An 18,298-nucleotide genomic window follows, 5' to 3' on the forward strand; every position below is an offset into this window, starting at 1 on the left:
CAGCTGACCGCTCAGTTTGATGTTATTAATCAGCAAAGCAACTTCCTGAATGTGATGCTTGCCAGTTTGTTGGGCTTAAGATCAGCTGACTTTCCTTCTGACAGCACAATGTTTCATTCTCCATTTGTAACTCACTGCTATTCGCAGATATTCAAGATTTCCTTCCAAATTCCACAATAACCTCAGGAAGAGATCTTCAGTGAAGCAGTCAGGTAGCCAGGCGCTCGTCACAGCTAAATGGTTTACAGTGTTGTCATTTTCTGGAAGGAAAGCATGCTCAGACGAGTTTGGGAGCATGCGTGCATGCATTTATGTTTTTTTCCTCTCTGGGAAAATAGGCCTAAGAGTGATAAGTCTGCAACCTTGGCTCAGGGGCTGCAGATTAGGAGATAGAAGTTTGAGCTCTGAGATCATCACTGATGTGCCTGTTCAGGATTTTGTTTCTCATTATCACTGCAGTAATAATCATTTCCTGTGAAGATTGCCTACTTTGCTGCTTTTAATCTGTTCAGCCTTTTTTTTTTTTTAAATTTCCCACTGGCAATCCTAGTAGTTAATTATTTGTCTTAATGAGATTGAAAGGTGCCAAAGATGCAACTGAGGTACCTCAGGAAGACAGTAGTGACATATTTAAATCGGCTGCAGCTTTAAAGGAGCTCCCCCTCACATTAGAGTGTAATAACTGTCTCTTGACTGCACACATTTAAACCGACCCAGGGCCAGCTTAATCACAGTTTTGGCTGACTTCGAGATGGTTTGGACCTCCAAGACGCGACAGGTTTCTGTCTGGCTGATTCCCAAATGAATGTGCTTTAGCTGTCTCTGCTCTAGTGAAGATGGTCTAAACATTCAAAAGGATTTTATTAGCTTTACTAATGTGACAAACCTTCAAACTCCATACTTTCTATTGAGATGCGCATGACTAGTCAACCTTTTCGTCTTCTTTTAATAGTATACTGTCAGGTGAAGGCAGTTTGTTCAGCCAACATCAGTCAACAAACACAACTTAGCCTATTATCTCCTTCCAGCTCAGCTTGTAGAACACGATTTCAAACTTTTTGAATGGGTCAGCACCCATTTATGATGTTTGGGAATTATAACCAAAAAACACAAACCAGGAGAGGTCATTAAATAAAAACATGCAAAATGACCATCAAATATTTGTGATTAAATATATACATTTTAAATAGAAACCTGAACTAAATAAAAATAAAGCCTTGGGATTTCAGTTACATGCTTCATTTATTTGACCTTTGTCTGATCTGGCATTTATTTTACATCTTCTCTTCGATGGGAAAAGGGAAGGGTGGCTGTTGGTTAGAAGAATGAAACAGAAATCGCAGAGGAAATGTCAGCTAGTTTATCAACAGAAGATCAAAATGAGATAAATGCTATTTTTTGTGGGAAGGCTGCAAAGTTTTCACTTTTAAATCAAGTTGTGATATTCCTAAGTTTAGGAATGACATGTCATAAAGCAGATTTGTATTATGGTCATTGTTTAGAATTTTTTTATTTATTTTTTTGTTTGTGTAAGCAGCTTTGCTTCCTCTTCGCTTTTTTTTTTTTTCTCTTCTCAGTTCCTCCATAAAAAACTTATTCACCCAACCTTTTGTATCTCATTTCCTTTATTCTCTCTGATTTTCTCTCTCTCTCTGGAAAGCTTTTTGGTTTCCTTTGGCGTCATACTACTCTTTTTAGTCTCTTTGTTCCTTGGTGGGGAAATGAACATGTAAGCACACATTTCAGGCTCATATCCGTACCCCATTATAAGATTAGATTAAGGTTTTTTTTTTCTTCTACTTCTTTGGTAAATGCTCGTCCTGTCTGCATCTCCCTGACACTGACCTCTTCTCTTACAATCTCCTCCTTCCTTATCAGTGTGTTCAGTCGTCTGTCTCTTTATTAACGTTATGTAATGGAGGATCATGTGAGAGCGTAGGGTGAAGGGTCACACTGTGCACCTGCGGATACTCGTCCTCCTTTTCCCTTTGATCTCTGCTGGATTTCTTTCTTTTCTTTCACCTTTCTTCCTCTTCCTCACTCTCTTGTCTGCGTTTCCACCTGATTTCTTCCTTCCTCGTCCCATCCGTTTTCCACGACTCCTCCCTGCCTTTAAGCCGCTGGCTCCTCGATTCTGAACTCCATCCTTTATGGGTAATTATGAGATCAGCTCAGTGAGGAGCGGAGTTTTTAAACAGTAGTTTAAGGCTCAGGACTCCTCATTAGAGCAGAGTTAGACTGTCTGTTGTGTCGAAGAGGGATAGTTAACTTGGTGTGTATCGTTAATAGTCAATCACCTTAAACTCAAGTGATTTAAATTCACTATCCTTTTTAATATAGATTCTGTGCATCATTTAAATCCTTTAATTTGGAGATCCTATAGAGTGGCTGTTAAGTGAAGTTTAAACTTTATCTTAATTCTTTTCGCATGTGTTTATTTGCGTTTTCCTCCAAAATATGACTTTCTGCAGATGCCAGTGCCGTTAACGCCCAGCAGAGATTCCCCGTTTCCTGCTCTGTACCCATTTGTTTCCTGCCTTTATGTGTTATCCTGATCCCTGCACTGATTTAAAAATAAATAAATAAAAATCCAGATTTCAGCAGTGAGCCAGCCTCCTCAGAGATTTGAGCCTGGTCTGCTACCTCTGTGGGTCTCTCTCCATGGCCCTGGATCATTACCCTGCAGACAGACACACACCGACCTTTCCAGTGGCTAAATATAGGTCCGCCAAAGAATAGGAGGAAGGGAGGGAAAAATAAACGGGGGGATAGATGGATAGAATTAACAGCATGATAAAGAAACTTGTTGGAGAGAAAGAGGCAGCCTGTGTTTGGGCTCAGCGGCTGCAGGCCTTTTTGGACAATACCCCAGTGATGGTTATCGGTCATTATGAGTACCGTTCCAACTGGAGTGACGTCAGAGTCCGTAAGAAAAGCAGACCTGCGTGTTAAACCCGCTCACCCTGTGATTATTGCTGCACAGATTGTGTGTTTCTCTTGGATGGGAGCATGCAGGTGGCTTGGGACTGCAGGCTAATAGTAAATGAGTTTTAATGCCCTGTACTTGGCTATATATAGACTCCAGCGAGGCCTGAAATCGTGTGCTTCCCCCTCTGCCTGACAATCAGAAATTCTTCCTGTCTGGAGCAAAGTTTGCCAGATAGTACAAGGGTTTTTTTCCCCTTTGTCTACTTAAGTTTTCACTGACTTGTGGCCTCCTGCGCCATCAGCCGTGGACTAAACTAGAGCAGCCATAAAACAAGCTGCATAATAGCTCAGACATGTTAACACTTTACTTGCTGCTGAGGAGTATTTCTCTAAGCTCTACGAGTTTCACGTGTTGGCATTATGTTTAAAAAAAGATTCCAAATTTTTTTTGAGAGTTTCTCTGGAAGATGGCGTGTTTACAGTCCCATAACACTTCTAACACTTTGTACACAGCTCTAGTGTGAATAAAAACAGCAAAACTGCCAGCAAAAGCACACACAAGACACATTTTCTGCATATGTTTTTACATGCACACTTAACACTAGAGATCAGTAGTGGAGGATCTTTTACTTGAAGTACAAGGCTTTTGCTCTTTGGTCATGACTGGTCAGTTGAATTCAGGTTTTTAATTTTGGTACTACGTCTCTGAAGTTATACTATCAGGCGTGGCCAGCCGGACGCATCATAAAGTCAATGAGTGCAGCGGAAGCACAAACTTCTTGGAAGGACTGTACCACTCAGTAAGCGGAAGTCAACCTGAGCAGACACTGATTACTTGTCATTCCCAGTGGCCACGCCCCTAATTCTACGAAACAATTGGACGAGTTGTAAAAACTAATTCATTGCACAGTTTTTATGAAGGGAGAAACTAAACAAAGGCGAAGTTTTTGTTTGTTCGTTTTTGTTAATATACATTTTAATGCTGTTAAACTGGGCCTAGCATTAGATTTACTTGCTTTTGGAGCCAGCTTCAAGTGGCCACTAGAAGAACTACAGTCACCCTAAGAGTCTGCAATAGGCGGCTCTCTAATACTTGCAGTTTTGAGTTGTTACACTTATTTTAGTATTTGACAGGGTTTTTCCTGCATGCACAATTACATTTTGGTTTTGGCTTTACCAGGACTGTAATAAGTCATTTTAAACAGTTTTAATTGGCTTAAAATGAAAGCAGAAAAAATAACAAAAAATGCTGAGCAACTATGGATGTGAAGTCGGCCCTCAAATGGCAATTTTTGAGCCAAAAAACTTTCTTTGTACCGCTATCAGAAGTAATTGTGCTTTATTACTAGTTACGTGAGGGGGTGTCCTTCATTATTATTTTGAAACCCTAATATTAAACAAGATTAATTGGAAGCGTGTCATAAAGTTTAGGGTGCGCTAGATTCCTAGGGGTGGTGATAGTTTGCATGAGTCAAAGTTTTATTGCTTCTCTAGTCTTTTTGATCTCCACCTCTCTGGCTTTTAGCCTCAGTGTGTGTTTTTACTCGCACTGCGGTAACCACCAGCTGTAACAGATGCACCTCCAACTGGACCCTCATTGGTGCATCTGTTGAAATGCTGCACCATCAGCGGTGCTTGCTGTCTGGCTTTCTGGGTCCGTCTGTGTTGCTTCTGAATCAGTTTAGGAGGCGTGAATGAACAGGTCTTGTGTTTCTTTTGAACTGAGATGTAAACTGTGTACAGTACTTTTAATGCAGATTTATCGTTGCGATGGTAAAAGCGTGCCTCTACAGTGCTTTCAGGACAGGCCAACGTGTGTTTTGTAAACACGGCGTGACAGTGAAGCAGGGCTCTTCTGGCCAGGCGGCTTTAGACAGATCACACCCTCACGCTGCAGCTCTCTGACTCTGCGCTGCAAACTCAAAACTCTTTTGGCAAGTTTCAGTAATCGAATCATATTTTGTCTTGTTTGTCGTGACTCGGCCATTTATTTTTAGAGCTAAAAGCTTTTGTTGCTAGGAGACTGTGTGTCTTAGAGGCTGAGTGAGTGAGGGAGGGAGGGACAGTATGAAAGAGAAAAGAAATGAAGAAAGGAAGCGATGGCTGCGGCGTTGAGGGGGAGAAAGGCGGAATCTGTGAAAGGCGAACGACAAAACGAACGAGCTATGAGTCAGCAGGGACATCTGCAACACACACACATGCAGTGGGCATGGTTGCTATTTCTGTGTTCTTTGTCTGTGTGCTCTGTGCACCCACGCATGAACCCACTTACCTCTCGCCACTAACCTGTGTTGTGTATCTGTGTACTTTGCGAGATATTAGCTCGCCCACTTTGATTCCATCCCCTCCTCCCCGCTGTGCGTTGTATGTGTCACCGGGCATCTGTGCATGTACTACATGTGCACATGTGTGTTTTTCATCGGCGATTATGTCACAACGCCTAACCTGTCCCCAGTGACAAGAGCCTTATTGTCCGCTGTATGAATCATATGCTTGTACCCCATTAGTAATCTGCCTTCAAATGGCTGTTAGCGACTATCACAGCCAGCTCGTCTGTCTTTTGGCTCTCTCTCCGAGCACCATTGGAGATCAGATAGCAGCATGTTGTTTATTAGTCACCAGGAGCGCGCCTGTTTTTCAGGATATTTTTTACTCTTCCTTACGATTGCTTAAGTTTTGTAGCTGCCAACTTTAAAAAAAGAAAATACTTATAGTTGTAGCCAGCATATTTGCAGATTTGGAGAGTGAAAGTCACGTCAGAAAACTTGCACTCCTTTAGTTTCTGTCACATGTATAAACAAACTTACAGTGTTGGTTACTCGTATTCAATAGGACCAAAGTTTCTCAAGCCTCTTTTTTTGTTTTTGTAATTCCAAAATCTGTGTGATATAAGTGAAGGCAAATAGCTGAATTATATAACTGTTGTACCACCTACCTATTGCTGAAACATTATGTTAAGAGGGGCAGCCAATCAAAAGAAAGGTTGCTAAAACGAAGGTGGTATAGCTAGTATGGCTCAGACAGTCAATGAACTGAGAGGCTGCAGCGAGGACCGACTGTAAGATAAAGATTATTTTGAACCGTGAATCATGCAGAGCTACTCTGACAGTCCATGAATAAAAAAAAATATGTTGCAATACAAATTTAGATGACTAATGCGCTTTTGTAAATGGTTAGGTCAGTCAGTTTGAATTCATAAAATGTCTCCATCACTGTGATGTGATGACTCAGGCTTATGGATTGAGCCCCTTGATGCAGGAACATTTATGAAATATCATTAATTTGATGGGAGAGAGATGGGGGGCGTGAAGAGTGATAGCATGTATTACTTTTGGTTTAGTAGACGAAGCAGTGCTGTGAAGTTTTCTTGCAAGATTTGGAGTGTGCTGATCAACAAAATGTTCTTAAATTTGAACATTACTCAACTGGTGTGTCTCCGTTACTTAGCCAGATGTTGATACACAAGGAGCTTGCACCAGTGTGGCAGCATGCCGGTGTTTGCAGAATTTGAAGTCCTGTGATGATATTATGAATAGTTTTTCATGCTCTAAAGGATCTGCTTCCATGGTTGAGTGGTATGTGTATATGACTTCTTGTTATGTGGCTGCGCTGTGTATTGTAAACATCAGCCAAGTGCCTTTTTGTGGCTTTCTTTCTCTCTGTATGACTGATGTCTCCATAGGTCTTAGTTTACGCACTGTCTTTTGTTGTGGTTAGATGTTGCCAGTTTTGGTCGGTTATGCGTTACTGATACAGTCTGCTTCTGCAGCTGATACTTACACCGCTATTTCCCTGACTTATGTATTCATGGTGAGGCCCAGCTCCACTTTGCACACCTGATAGTGGACTTTGGTTTCCAACTGGGTTAGTTTTTCCATGACTCACTTTGACTCCATTTACACCTGCTAATAAAATGTGATCTGTATCTGGATAAGAGAAAACACATGTTAATTTCAAGGTGGATTGTAAATACAAGCACCGCTGTGGTCTGAATTTGAATGTATCGCAGCACTGCGAACAGTATCAGCACGGGCAGTTGTATGTGAAAGCAAATCACACGGTGTGTTGAGGATGTGCTACCTGTTTGTGTGTGTGTGGGTAGGGATAATGTGACCCACTGTAGAGTTTGTCATCCACTCAAGCTTCACAAAACACCTTCACACATGATTTGTTTCCGTCATTTGTTGCACTTTTAACTGGTTCACAGTGAAGGACTCAAATAGATACAAACAACTCTGTAGCAAAAATGACCTTTTGACAGAAACACTGTAAAAAGCCCCTTTCTGCTCCGATTAAAAAAAGAAATTTTTTTGATAAACTGACGTCTGCTGTTTTGTTTATTTCAAAGAAAAGAGCAAGTGCGCACAGATCCAGGGTAAATATTCTGGGTGCCAGACCCAAAACATAATATGTCTGCATGCTGTTTGGCTCGGTTCGTAAAACATTCATACAAAGGCAACATTCTGATCTCTCTCCTCTAGAGAAGGCCAAACGTACAGCCTAGGGCCTGTTTTAGACTTCTGCAGACAGACTTTTTAGGGCCTACGACGTAACCTACGCAAGTGGCCGATGTCATTGCTGGAATTTGTGCATGTGCATTATGTATTAATTACCTTGTGGTCCTGGTGTTTTATATGCAATGTCAGCTGACAGAAACAAATAAAATGCTCTGACTTCTTTCCCTCATGGGTCTCTACTCTTTTTAATCCACTTCTTTGTAGATTCCCTCATGTTCATTATGCAATCGCCTTCCAGGAATTTGCTGACATTCGTTAGTCTTTATTTTGATTCTATGGTTCTCATTCATTACGTTAAGACAATGATTGTTATTTTCTCACTGATAGGTGAGGTGCACATCAGGTTACAGCGTAGGGCTTCAGATGAGTTTGCAGTTATGATGTAGCTACAGCATGAAGGACATAATGTTTGGACTTTTAGGAGTGTGAGCTCTTGTGTTGTAACTCATGAATGCAGTTTCCTGCAGCTATGAATGAAGCACTGTTAAAGAGCCACAGGTCTGAGCCATCATCAGATTTACAGCCATTTTACTCAGACAGTGCTGTGACAGTGAGTTTCTTTGATTTATTCTTAACATGGCTTCATTTTGGCTCATGCAGCCGAAGGGCCAGTGAGCTCATTCAATGGCGAGGCGTCATCCACAGCTTACAAAAATCCCTATGATACTGCAGTTTGCAACAATAACTAAACCTCTAATAATGTAAAAACAGTCTTAAATAAAACCTATTCATAACTGATCCCCATCCCAGTAAACAGTCAGTGCAGACAACAAGAGAAGCACAATGAAAAAGTCCAAATTGATTTTAATCAACATCTGGACCCCAGGTCCACATACACACTTACTTCACACTGGAGTTTAGTTACCAGGTGTGCACCTTTTTATTGATTCTCACAGCTTATGCCCCTCTTTTCTGTTTTAATGTCATCTTATCTGGTTTTCATCTGGTATTTCGCCTATTTTGTGTGGTTGTTTTTTGTGTTATTGGCTGCTTTTATGGAGCTGCCCCAGAGCGCTTTCCTCTCACATGTTGACAGGGCCATAAAGGATAAAAAGAAATAAGCATTTCCCAGTTTACTGCGCCAATTTGTTGGTTGCATACTCTTATACATCGCATGGCTTTCTGCATAGCATGGTTATGCAATGGCACCTACCTTTCAGCATGAGTGTCTTGCAGTTTAATCAAACTTGGTTCAACGGGCCACGTCACACAGCGTTACAGTCCAGCAGCCTTGAGCATATCGTTGTTAACAGTTCGCCGTCATTGCTGTATAGATATGACAGACTTTGTAGAGTGTGGGAAACTGATTGTAACCTTGGTATTTAGGATAGTGTGTTTCTTTACAGTTACATAAACACACACACACACTCACAAAATTTAACATTGTTATATTGTGCCCATATGTTTCCCACCCTCAGCTTTCTCAGCCTGATTGCCAAGGCACATCTGGTCCTAATAAGGTGTGTGTGTTTGTGTGCGTGTGTGCGCGTGCCCCTTTGCTATGCAGCCTTTCAGCCTGGCCTTCTGTAGAAGTGGTGTTGAGTCTTTTACTGCCACCCACTGCTTTACAACACAAAGCCTATACTTTAAACTTTCGGGTAATAGTGCGTGTGCTCTGGTGAGATTGTGCTCTGATAGCAGTTATAAAAAACCACAGCTTATATTTTGTCTGTGCATATTTCAAGGCCTGTTAATCTGTTGTAACACTGCTGATTTTCCAGCTTTGATGCTGATAGCAGGGGAAGATTTGATATGACTGCAATCTGTGGGAACAGATTTAACCGAAAGTGCTCATCACCAGCTTTTGCTGAGGCACCAAAGCCTTGCAAGGAGATGTTTGGGGATTTCTTCAAGTTTTTTTTTGCTCCCATCAATCTTATGTCTTATATCCTTTCTCAAATATTCCCCTCTCCTAGCTTAGCACAGTTCCTTTGTCACCTGTTATGCTCATAGTTTAAAATCCTGAGGGGTATTAGCTTTAAACAAAAGCAGTTTACAGCTGTTGTGATGTTGACCCTGGCAACAAAATGGCCGCAGTCCAGTCCAGTCGACAATTAAAGGCTTCAGAGGGATCATAGTTAATCACATGCAGATCACCAATAACATGACTCAAACACAAGACTTTTCCTTGTCACGATCATCCATCTGAACGCCTCTCTCTTTCACCCCAGGGTTTGCCTTCCCAGAGTGGGCCTACAAGCCAGAGTCGAGCCCGGGCTCCAGGCAGATCCAGCTGTGGCACTTCATTCTGGAGCTGCTCCGGAAAGAGGAGTACCATGATGTCATCGCCTGGCAGGGAGACTACGGAGAGTTTGTCATCAAGGACCCAGACGAGGTGGCCCGCCTGTGGGGGGCAAGGAAGTGTAAACCGCAGATGAACTACGACAAGCTCAGCAGAGCACTCAGGTGGGACTAAAGGGGGGAGGAAAGAGTGGAGGGATGGTTTTAACACGGATCTAACAGACGTCAGCTTCTCAAACACGGTTCACTTTATATTTTGAAACACACGTTCAGCAAGACTTTAACCATTCAAACAAGACTACAACTCGCATTTATGAACAATATTTTCCACACATGAGATGAGTCTGGATTGTGCTTTCATGGTTCCCTCAATTTATTTATTTATTTATTTATTTTTACTCCTTTACTCTCTTAGGCGTAAATACATTATGCATTTCACCCTGCAGTCATTCTCAGGGATGAAACTTGCTGATACTACCAATATGAATTACTGCGTGTTTATAGTGGCTCCCCTTTTGTGCCTCAAGGGTTTAAGGTTCAACTTCAGACAGGAACTTTTGTCCTCGATGCTTCTAATTTTCACTCATTATCTGGTCACCCAAGACTCCGGATGATCGCAGGTCCCTGAAGTCTTTTAAAATAAATGTAATACATAGTTGGTTTAAAAAAAATCCCTTAGAATTTGTGTCTTTGTGCTCTAAATTCAGTTTGAAATGTGTTATTTTCATTGCACATGGAGAATTTTTGCCACACAATGCCACTTATTTCACACTCTCACACTTGGATCAGAAACACCTGACACACAACAACCTGACTCAGAGCTGCAGTCCCGCTCACCAACAGGCTGCACCCAATCACGGTTAACCTTGTTCACATATAGTCAGTGAATACTTAACATAGTTGGTTATAAGCAGGAAAGGTAAAAGTATATTTAAACACTTGGTATTAAAACAGCTTTTGTCTTTGTAGTTTGACCCTTTTGGTGATGGCTGCCTGTGTAAATATATACAGGGATAGTTGGCAATAGACTTAAAATGGTTTGTTTGTTTGTTTGTTTTTTAAAAGAAGTGCAGAAGTCTTTGGCTGGCAAACACTCAAACAGAGACACCTGAACCTCATGATGAAGAAGACGTTCGCCAGCCAGTCTGCTCATTAGTTTACGGAAATGAAAGATGCAATTTTAACAGCAAATGGCTTGAGGCTAATTGTAACGCCTGATGACTAAAAGTGTTCCTGGAAATGATGAACAACATACTTTATTTTATCTGAAGTGACCTTTTTCCCCATTTGGAAAGTGTTTAGTTTTGTCCTTAATTTAATTAAAAGTGTTACTAAAAAGGTCTGAAAGTGTGAAATTAAAAAGTTAACCTTTGCTCTGCTTGCTAGTTGGCGCCAGGTTGGTTAAATTGGCTTATTATTTTAGTAAATCATAAGCACAGTTACCTGTTGTTTCTAAGATGTTATCAGTCCAGTTCAGATCTGCACTACTTTAATGAGCTTTAGACTGTGTCGGAGTAAGCTGCAACACATTAGGTTAATGATGGTTTCTGTTTACTTTAAATCTTTTTTTTTTCCCTCTAATTTATTCAGTTGGTCACCACTAACATCCCAAGTAACCAACCTGTAGCTAAGCTTAAAGTAAGCTTAGGTCTACTCACTTTTCCGTACTGCTGTAGAAGCCTTCATCACCAAAGCCGAGCCTCGTTACACCTGAGTTTTATCCATTCCACAACTGGAGAGCTAGGATGGCTCGTATTTGTTGATCTATTAACACCAATGAAAAATGGCCAGCTTTTCCCAGCTAGCTGATACTAATGCTAAGCCATATACAGTGGAACCCCGACTTACGAATGCCCCATTTAACGAAAAATTCAAGTTACGAAGGCACTTAACGGCAATATTTCTGCCCGTGTTACGGCAAAATGCCCGTGTAACGAAATCCGCTGGCTCTGATTGGCTGAGCCCAGAATCCCTACAATGCCCACAATGCCTTCCGAATCATGTGACAACCCCCTTGGCTTTCGTACTTGCGCTTCGTTGTTCCACTTGAACGACGTACTGTTGTTGCAGTTAGCATTTAGCCTATAGCCTATCGTTCACTCAAAAGGCGCGATGGGTGCTTCGACTTACGAAAATTTTCGACTTGCGAAAGACCCTCGGGAACGAATTAATTTCGTAAGTCAGGGTTCCACTGTATTTAGGTCATAGGTCATGTATTTATAAAATCTATCCACAACACAGGAGGGTAGACAGTTTCATAAGTAAATGTTAAGTTACAGCAGCTTGAATCGTGTTGTTTTGAACCTCGGCTGGACTCTGACAAACTCAGTAAAGTGTGCTGGATTGATTTTTCAAATGGATCCTCTTTGAGGGTAGTAAAGTACATCAAACCACAGGGTTAAGGATAACGGTCCATTCACACACAACAGAATTGGACTATGATTTATTTTTAAATTATACTGAGTCTCTTTTTTTGTTTTCTGTTCATTTGCACTTGTAGGTGTTGAAAACAAACTCGAATGATATTTGAAAAATTGGAGCTGAAGAATAGCTTTCATCATAGTTTACCATGAACTGTGCTCTATTTTACAGTGAGAGACACCAGACAGACTCTAAACTATGGGGGAAAAGCTTTTTTTCTTCATAATTTTTTTCAGATTTCTGTTTATTGTTCAATAATAATTTGTCTTTAAGACATTTAGCTACATTTCTTACTTAGTTTGAGCACTTTTTCTATTTTTCTGCCTTTTTCGTAACTTTGATGTTGATTTTGTTTGATTTACAACAGTTTGCGAGGTGGGAGAAAAGGGAAAAAAAACAACTGGTGTGTAGTCGTGATTTGTGCATCTGCGCGGCATGCTGAAACTCCAGGGTGTCAGCCGATTTAGAAACATACACCTTCACCCTCTGCAGAGCACATGTGGGATGCTGCAAATTTTTATTTAGCTTCCAGTCTGTTCTTGTGAACACACACACATCCAGTCACTGGTGTCGCCTCCTGTGTTGTAGGTTGGTGTGGGATATAGTTTGCTATGGTGATGACTAGTTATGCTGCCTCGTCACCACACATACACACACGCGCGTTCCTACAAACACACACAAACACTTAACACCTTGTTATATGTCAGCCCTCCTCCAGCCCATCTGTGTTGTTTGTTGCTTAAACTTTATTTTTTCCAACATAACCTCATATGCTTGCATATTTAAAGCGATGCTTTCCAAGCTTGAATTCAGATATCAACACCAGTTTGTTGATCAGAAAGTGACGATGATGATTTTCAAATTAGAATCAAGTATTTATTTTGCAGCATTGGTTGGCTGTTAGTATATCCAACAATAAAGATAAACAGTGCAACAGAAGTCGGTGTTTCTGACTCATTTTAGCTTCCATTTGAGGTTGTATGGGTAGGGTGGCTTGCACCTGTGTGCCCACATGTGCGCGTACACACATCCGCCACAATCCCCTAATCTTTTTTTTTTTTTTTTTTTGCTGACTACTTTTTTGTCGAATGCATTAAGCGAGACAAACAACAAGCACAGCATCGATTCTTTCGAGCTCCGGGGTAGCTAATTGCACCTACGCCGGATAATGCTTGCATTTCAGAAGAAGCAATCGTCTGCATGTTGCTCAATAGTGTCCGAAAAAAAAAAGCTTCATCAAGCTGAACAGAGCATATCAGTGCAGGAAGTCACACCCAGGAACGGCAGGGTGTCCGGTCAGTTTTCAAAATAAAAGACTTAGAGCAGACAAAATGTTACGCTTCTGAAATGTCCACATGTAATGTGAAGCTCTACAAAGACAAACCTGCCAGAGGTGCAATCTCACAGACTGTGCATGCGCTACACTGAGTCTCTTGTACTGTAGTTGAAGTCCAAAGGCACCGTCCTGGGCTGCAGTCAGCAGCAGCAGTCCTTACACTGCTCTGCAGCCTCCGCTAGCTCGGCGTAGCACCACATATAGCAGCTTTCCACCTTCTGATAGCTCTTGTTATTGCACTGTCCTGAAGAGTTGGTAACCCCAACTTGAAGACAGGATCCTCTCTAAAGATTCAATGATAAGGCCATTGAGCCAGGCATTAGGGAAGACATAATGAGAGAGGCTGGGACTAACTAGTTGGCTACCACTGAGCTTTGAAATTAAGAGCGATTCAACCACTTGCAGCCAAATACACAACAAATCCGTCACTAAGAAGTCATTGTATATCATAAAGGCTCGGATTTTAATCCCCACTGTAGGAGCATTTCAAGCTTAACATGTTTAAAAGACAATCAGTGCTAGCAGTTTTTGGTACGCGTGGTTGCACCAAAGTCAAGTCACCAAACTGTAATTAGGACCTGTATATTCTTTAAAGTTTGGCTTCATTTACCCATAAAACACATTTCTGTTTACCAAATGGCCCAAAATAACAGAATGCACTAACAACTGCTAACTAAAGCAGCACAGACTCATTGCCTTAACTCTGTGCAGGCCAATGGTGCCCATGTGTGCTGTTACCCCCTGCAAAGACCTATTTTGAGCATAGGGGAAAAACCATCTGAAGTGACAACACATCAGGAAATATTTGGCAGCATTGTCCTTTAAGTTCAGTCTGAAACCACTGGGTGATAAACTGGGAGCCCCTTTGATCTCCTCTGTGAACTGAAACTTATTAAACTTGTTGCTAATACACAAAAAGAGACCAAATGTGAGTGTGGGCATTACAGGGCTCTTATCCCCATGAAGGAACTAAGCCACAGAGAATTAACAGTATATTAACAGTCAGTTTGATATCTCAGCAGTTACTTTCTCCCTGCTCTCAGTGTTTCACATCAAGGAGCAGCTGGAGCCAGGCTCTGCTGTGAATGCCTTTTCTGTGGTTTTCTAAACCTTTTTAACAACGAGCTGTTAATTAATTCTGACGTCGTCAGAAGAAAGTCCTCTTCATCTTTGATTGATGCTTCTCGCTGCCTTTTGAAGCAAACACGCGCCGGTACACACATGAACGTTTCTTCATACGGTGCGTGTTATCGAGCGTATGTGTTTTTGGGCTCCTTCATATCTGCATGTGCGTTCGCTGCACAGAAGTCAGGTCTGTACGGCCCAAAGTCCTTTCTAGTTTGTTTGAAGGAAGTTCAAAGACCACGAGGCCTCGAGAGAACCAGGACCCCACGATGTGAGACTGGCTGCCCCATATTGACTCGGTGCTGTTTGAGATTGTGTATGCGTGTTTCTTTCACACATATGTGCCTGCCCTTTTCCCCGATTTGTTCAAAGTGCCTTCCATTTATCATGTCAGCGAACATTATGTCCACCAGCTTTCACAGCACACATAGGCCTGATATTATTAAGACCCACACACAGATCCTGCCATTCAATGCTGTGTGTGTGTGTATACTGATTTGTTATGAGTTTTTCCACCTTTTTTGTTTGCACTGGGTTTTGCCTGCACGCTCCTGTTAATTTTTCACCTCTACATAGTTCTCAAGTGTCGAAGCAAATAGCAGTACATGCCATTTGATTGTGCAAGACTTCATATTTCAAATCGGCTACTTTACAGAAGGAGGAAGGAAATAAAAAAACTTTATTGCTGTGAGGCTGAAGGCTTGCTTTACACAAAAGATTTAGGCGTCCACCAAAATCTTTGTTTTTCTTAACGCAAGGTTTAGTTTACAGAGCTTTAATACGTATTTTGATTTATTAAATGGCCAACAATGAGTAGAAGAAAGGTAATATTGATTCATTGCCTAGTCACACCCTGAGAGGCCATTTTTTTGAGCCGTGTTAATACACATTAGGCCTGCAACATCTGAGGTGTGTGATATTTGAAATTTCAACCGGAGGCGTGTGCACCCAAAGTACTACCTAAAGTATTTCTTCTTAACACCTTTTATTGTTATGTTACTCTGATGCATCAAGGACAGTAAAGCTGCGTGGAAATGAGCCGTCGTTTGGCAGCGCCGTTAAAGTAAACTGACAGAAAAAGCTACTTTCAGCTGCTCCCTAATTCACATGATTTCTCTATAGATTTTTATCCTTACACAAACCCAAGGGGATTTAGGAAACCTAAAATGATGTGTCACACATTAATTTTCGATTTTTAAAGATGTCCTGATACATAAAACCTGAGAGTTGAAAGGTGGTGTCCCTTGTTTTTCACCTTTTTCTGTTTTCCCTCTAGTTTGCTGTGCATGTCAGTAGTTTTTGTTGTTGGCTTGCCTGTTTTCTGCCTGCGTCGTATGTTTGAGCCTTTGTGCCTGTTGTATATCTGCCTGTAGTGCTGTGTGTGTGTCTGCGTTACATCTGCGTGGGCGTGCGTAGCAGTCGGCTGTCAGAAGAGGCCCTCCACTCATTGAGTCGCTGAGGGGCTTGGTGAGCTCCTGTTTCACTCACGGTTGTTCTCACTTGTTCCAGACTCCACTGACTAATGCTCACACAGGAGCAGCTTCATTATTACCACTAATATTACATCCATGATTATTGGTTTTCTGTCACTTGCAGCATGACTCATTGATTGGAGGAATATTTCACTTTGCGGTTACATCGTTGCACCGTATTACGGCTGTTTCAACTGCACGTGTTTGGCTCTTGGGTTATGTATACATGTTATTTGTCCACAAATAAACTATTGATCCTTTTATGTGAATGGTTATATATGGATCAATGGCCGCATTAGAGGCAGTTACACAAGCAAAATACTCGTAGCGTTTTATATTCAGCCACCTCCGACGCCGGAGAGCAGCTCAATACAATTTATTAACACTAAGAGGCTTATTTTTAGCTCTGTATTCACAGAAATCCATATTTCTCTCTTAATATGTAACCACTGAGCTCATCTGCACATGATGCTGCCGATAATGATGAACAGCTTCTTAGACTTCTCACATTGAAGTGGCCGGTCACAGCTGAATGAGAGACACTGATGCCCAAGTTTTTTGTAAAGAAATATGAATGTAGTTTGTTCCCGAGGCTATCGGTGAGTCACAGGGAGCCATTTTATCGTCTTTCAGAGCTCGCTATTCACTCCTCTGCATCGCTGTGTGTATTGATGATGACTAATACAGCCTTACTAATGGAGCCGCCTGGGTAAGACGGAGTCTGAACGGCTGTCTCACTTCCTTAAGTAATCCCAGAGAGAGCTGGAATTTAACTGCGAACAGCTTGTTTAATTGTCTGCTGTACACTGAGCAATGTAAAGCTACGACGCAGGGAGCGCTCTGAACAGCCACACTTTGGGCTTATTGTTTGTCGGTTTGATTTAACATGGCCAAAAACACCAATTCTGTAACATTAAGCATGAAAATCAACATTAAACATGAAGGTCTTGGTAAGTTGAAAGCCTGTTTGTGACCCTGAGGTTGAATGCAGCTTCTGTTCGTGTTTTATGTTCCTCTAGTTTTGTTGTTGTGTTTTTTCCTTATTTTAAGAGCTGAAAATCTTGTAATGACTCTAAACATCTTTCCACCCATTTTACACTGCTATGCACAACTTCTAGAAGACAGAGCTTTGATTTGGTTTTAATATCCACAAAGGGGCCTGCAGACTTAATGTTTCTGATTTACAGGCAAACATGTTGGCTAACGAGTGAGTTATCACTGGTGTCTTATCGTTCTGTGGCAGCTCAGCGATGTGCTTATCCGTGCTTTCACACTCCTTTAAATGCGAGACTACAACAAAAGCGGCCACTATCAAAGTTTTACTACATGTTACTTAAGATATGTTAGCGTTCTGGGACATAACATTGTTTTTTGTCATTCTCTCTTCAGATACTACTACAACAAGAGGATCCTACACAAGACCAAAGGGAAGAGATTCACCTACAAGTTCAACTTCAACAAGCTAGTGCTGGTCAATTACCCCTTCATCGACATGGGCTCTGGTACGTTCACATCACATCACTTTTAATTCAACCACAGGGTTGTTCCTTGCTCAGCAGGTCCACATGTAATGAGTCTGTTACCGTGCTTAACTGATGTTATTTTTTTGCATCTGATAAGAAAAAAAGCATTTTACGTTTTGAGTAAAGCGAGCTTTGAAAAACTTTTTTATTTTGGTGGAAGGCCAAAACGTCTTTCATTAGCGCCAAAGAAAAGTGATTTTCAGTCAAGGTGGGGGCTGTGGGAGGTTGGAGACACTTTACGAGGTGAACTTTAGTCTTAAAACACCCGCTAGTCTGGGAATAAATCCCTACCTGATGGCCTCTTTCCCCACCAACTCCACCTCATTTTTTCCCCTTGTTTTCTTTTCTTTCTTTTTTTTGATTTCTACTTAAAGTTAAAAATTCTCATCTGTTTAAAAAACATGTTTTGATAGTTTAAGCTGATAATCCTGTTAAATAATTCATTAAATTACCATAATCGATCAGATTAATTATTACCATGTTAATATCCTAGCTGAGCATCCCCACATGTGCTCTTTTCTTGTACACATGCTTTCTCAGCTGCTGCAGCAGGAATTTCCAATAAATGAACTTTACTTGATGGCAGGAGGAGAAATTCTTAAGTTTTGGAGGAGCAGTTGGGCATTAACGTGTTTTTGACGTGGCAAAAGAAACTGCAGCTCCCGGGGAGGCGGTGTTTGAGCCCTGTTCCTGTCAGGTAACGGTGCTAACCACCGAGCCTCCGCGCTGACAGGT

General features: G+C 41.4%; 1 protein-coding gene across 1 annotated transcript in view; it reads left to right on the plus strand.

Annotated features, from left to right (window-relative positions):
- Nucleotides 1-18,298, plus strand: part of erf (Ets2 repressor factor) — a 42,641-nt gene that overhangs the window by 19,012 nt on the left and 5,331 nt on the right. Inside the window, exons 2-3 of the mRNA XM_065470375.1 lie at nt 9,617-9,851; nt 17,430-17,542. Of these exons, the coding sequence (XP_065326447.1) occupies nt 9,617-9,851; nt 17,430-17,542 (348 nt within the window). The remainder of the gene's footprint in view (nt 1-9,616; nt 9,852-17,429; nt 17,543-18,298) is intronic.

The sequence above is a fragment of the Pelmatolapia mariae genome, linkage group LG22 (genome assembly GCF_036321145.2).
Source record: "Pelmatolapia mariae isolate MD_Pm_ZW linkage group LG22, Pm_UMD_F_2, whole genome shotgun sequence".
Taxonomy (NCBI): Eukaryota; Metazoa; Chordata; class Actinopteri; order Cichliformes; family Cichlidae; genus Pelmatolapia; species Pelmatolapia mariae.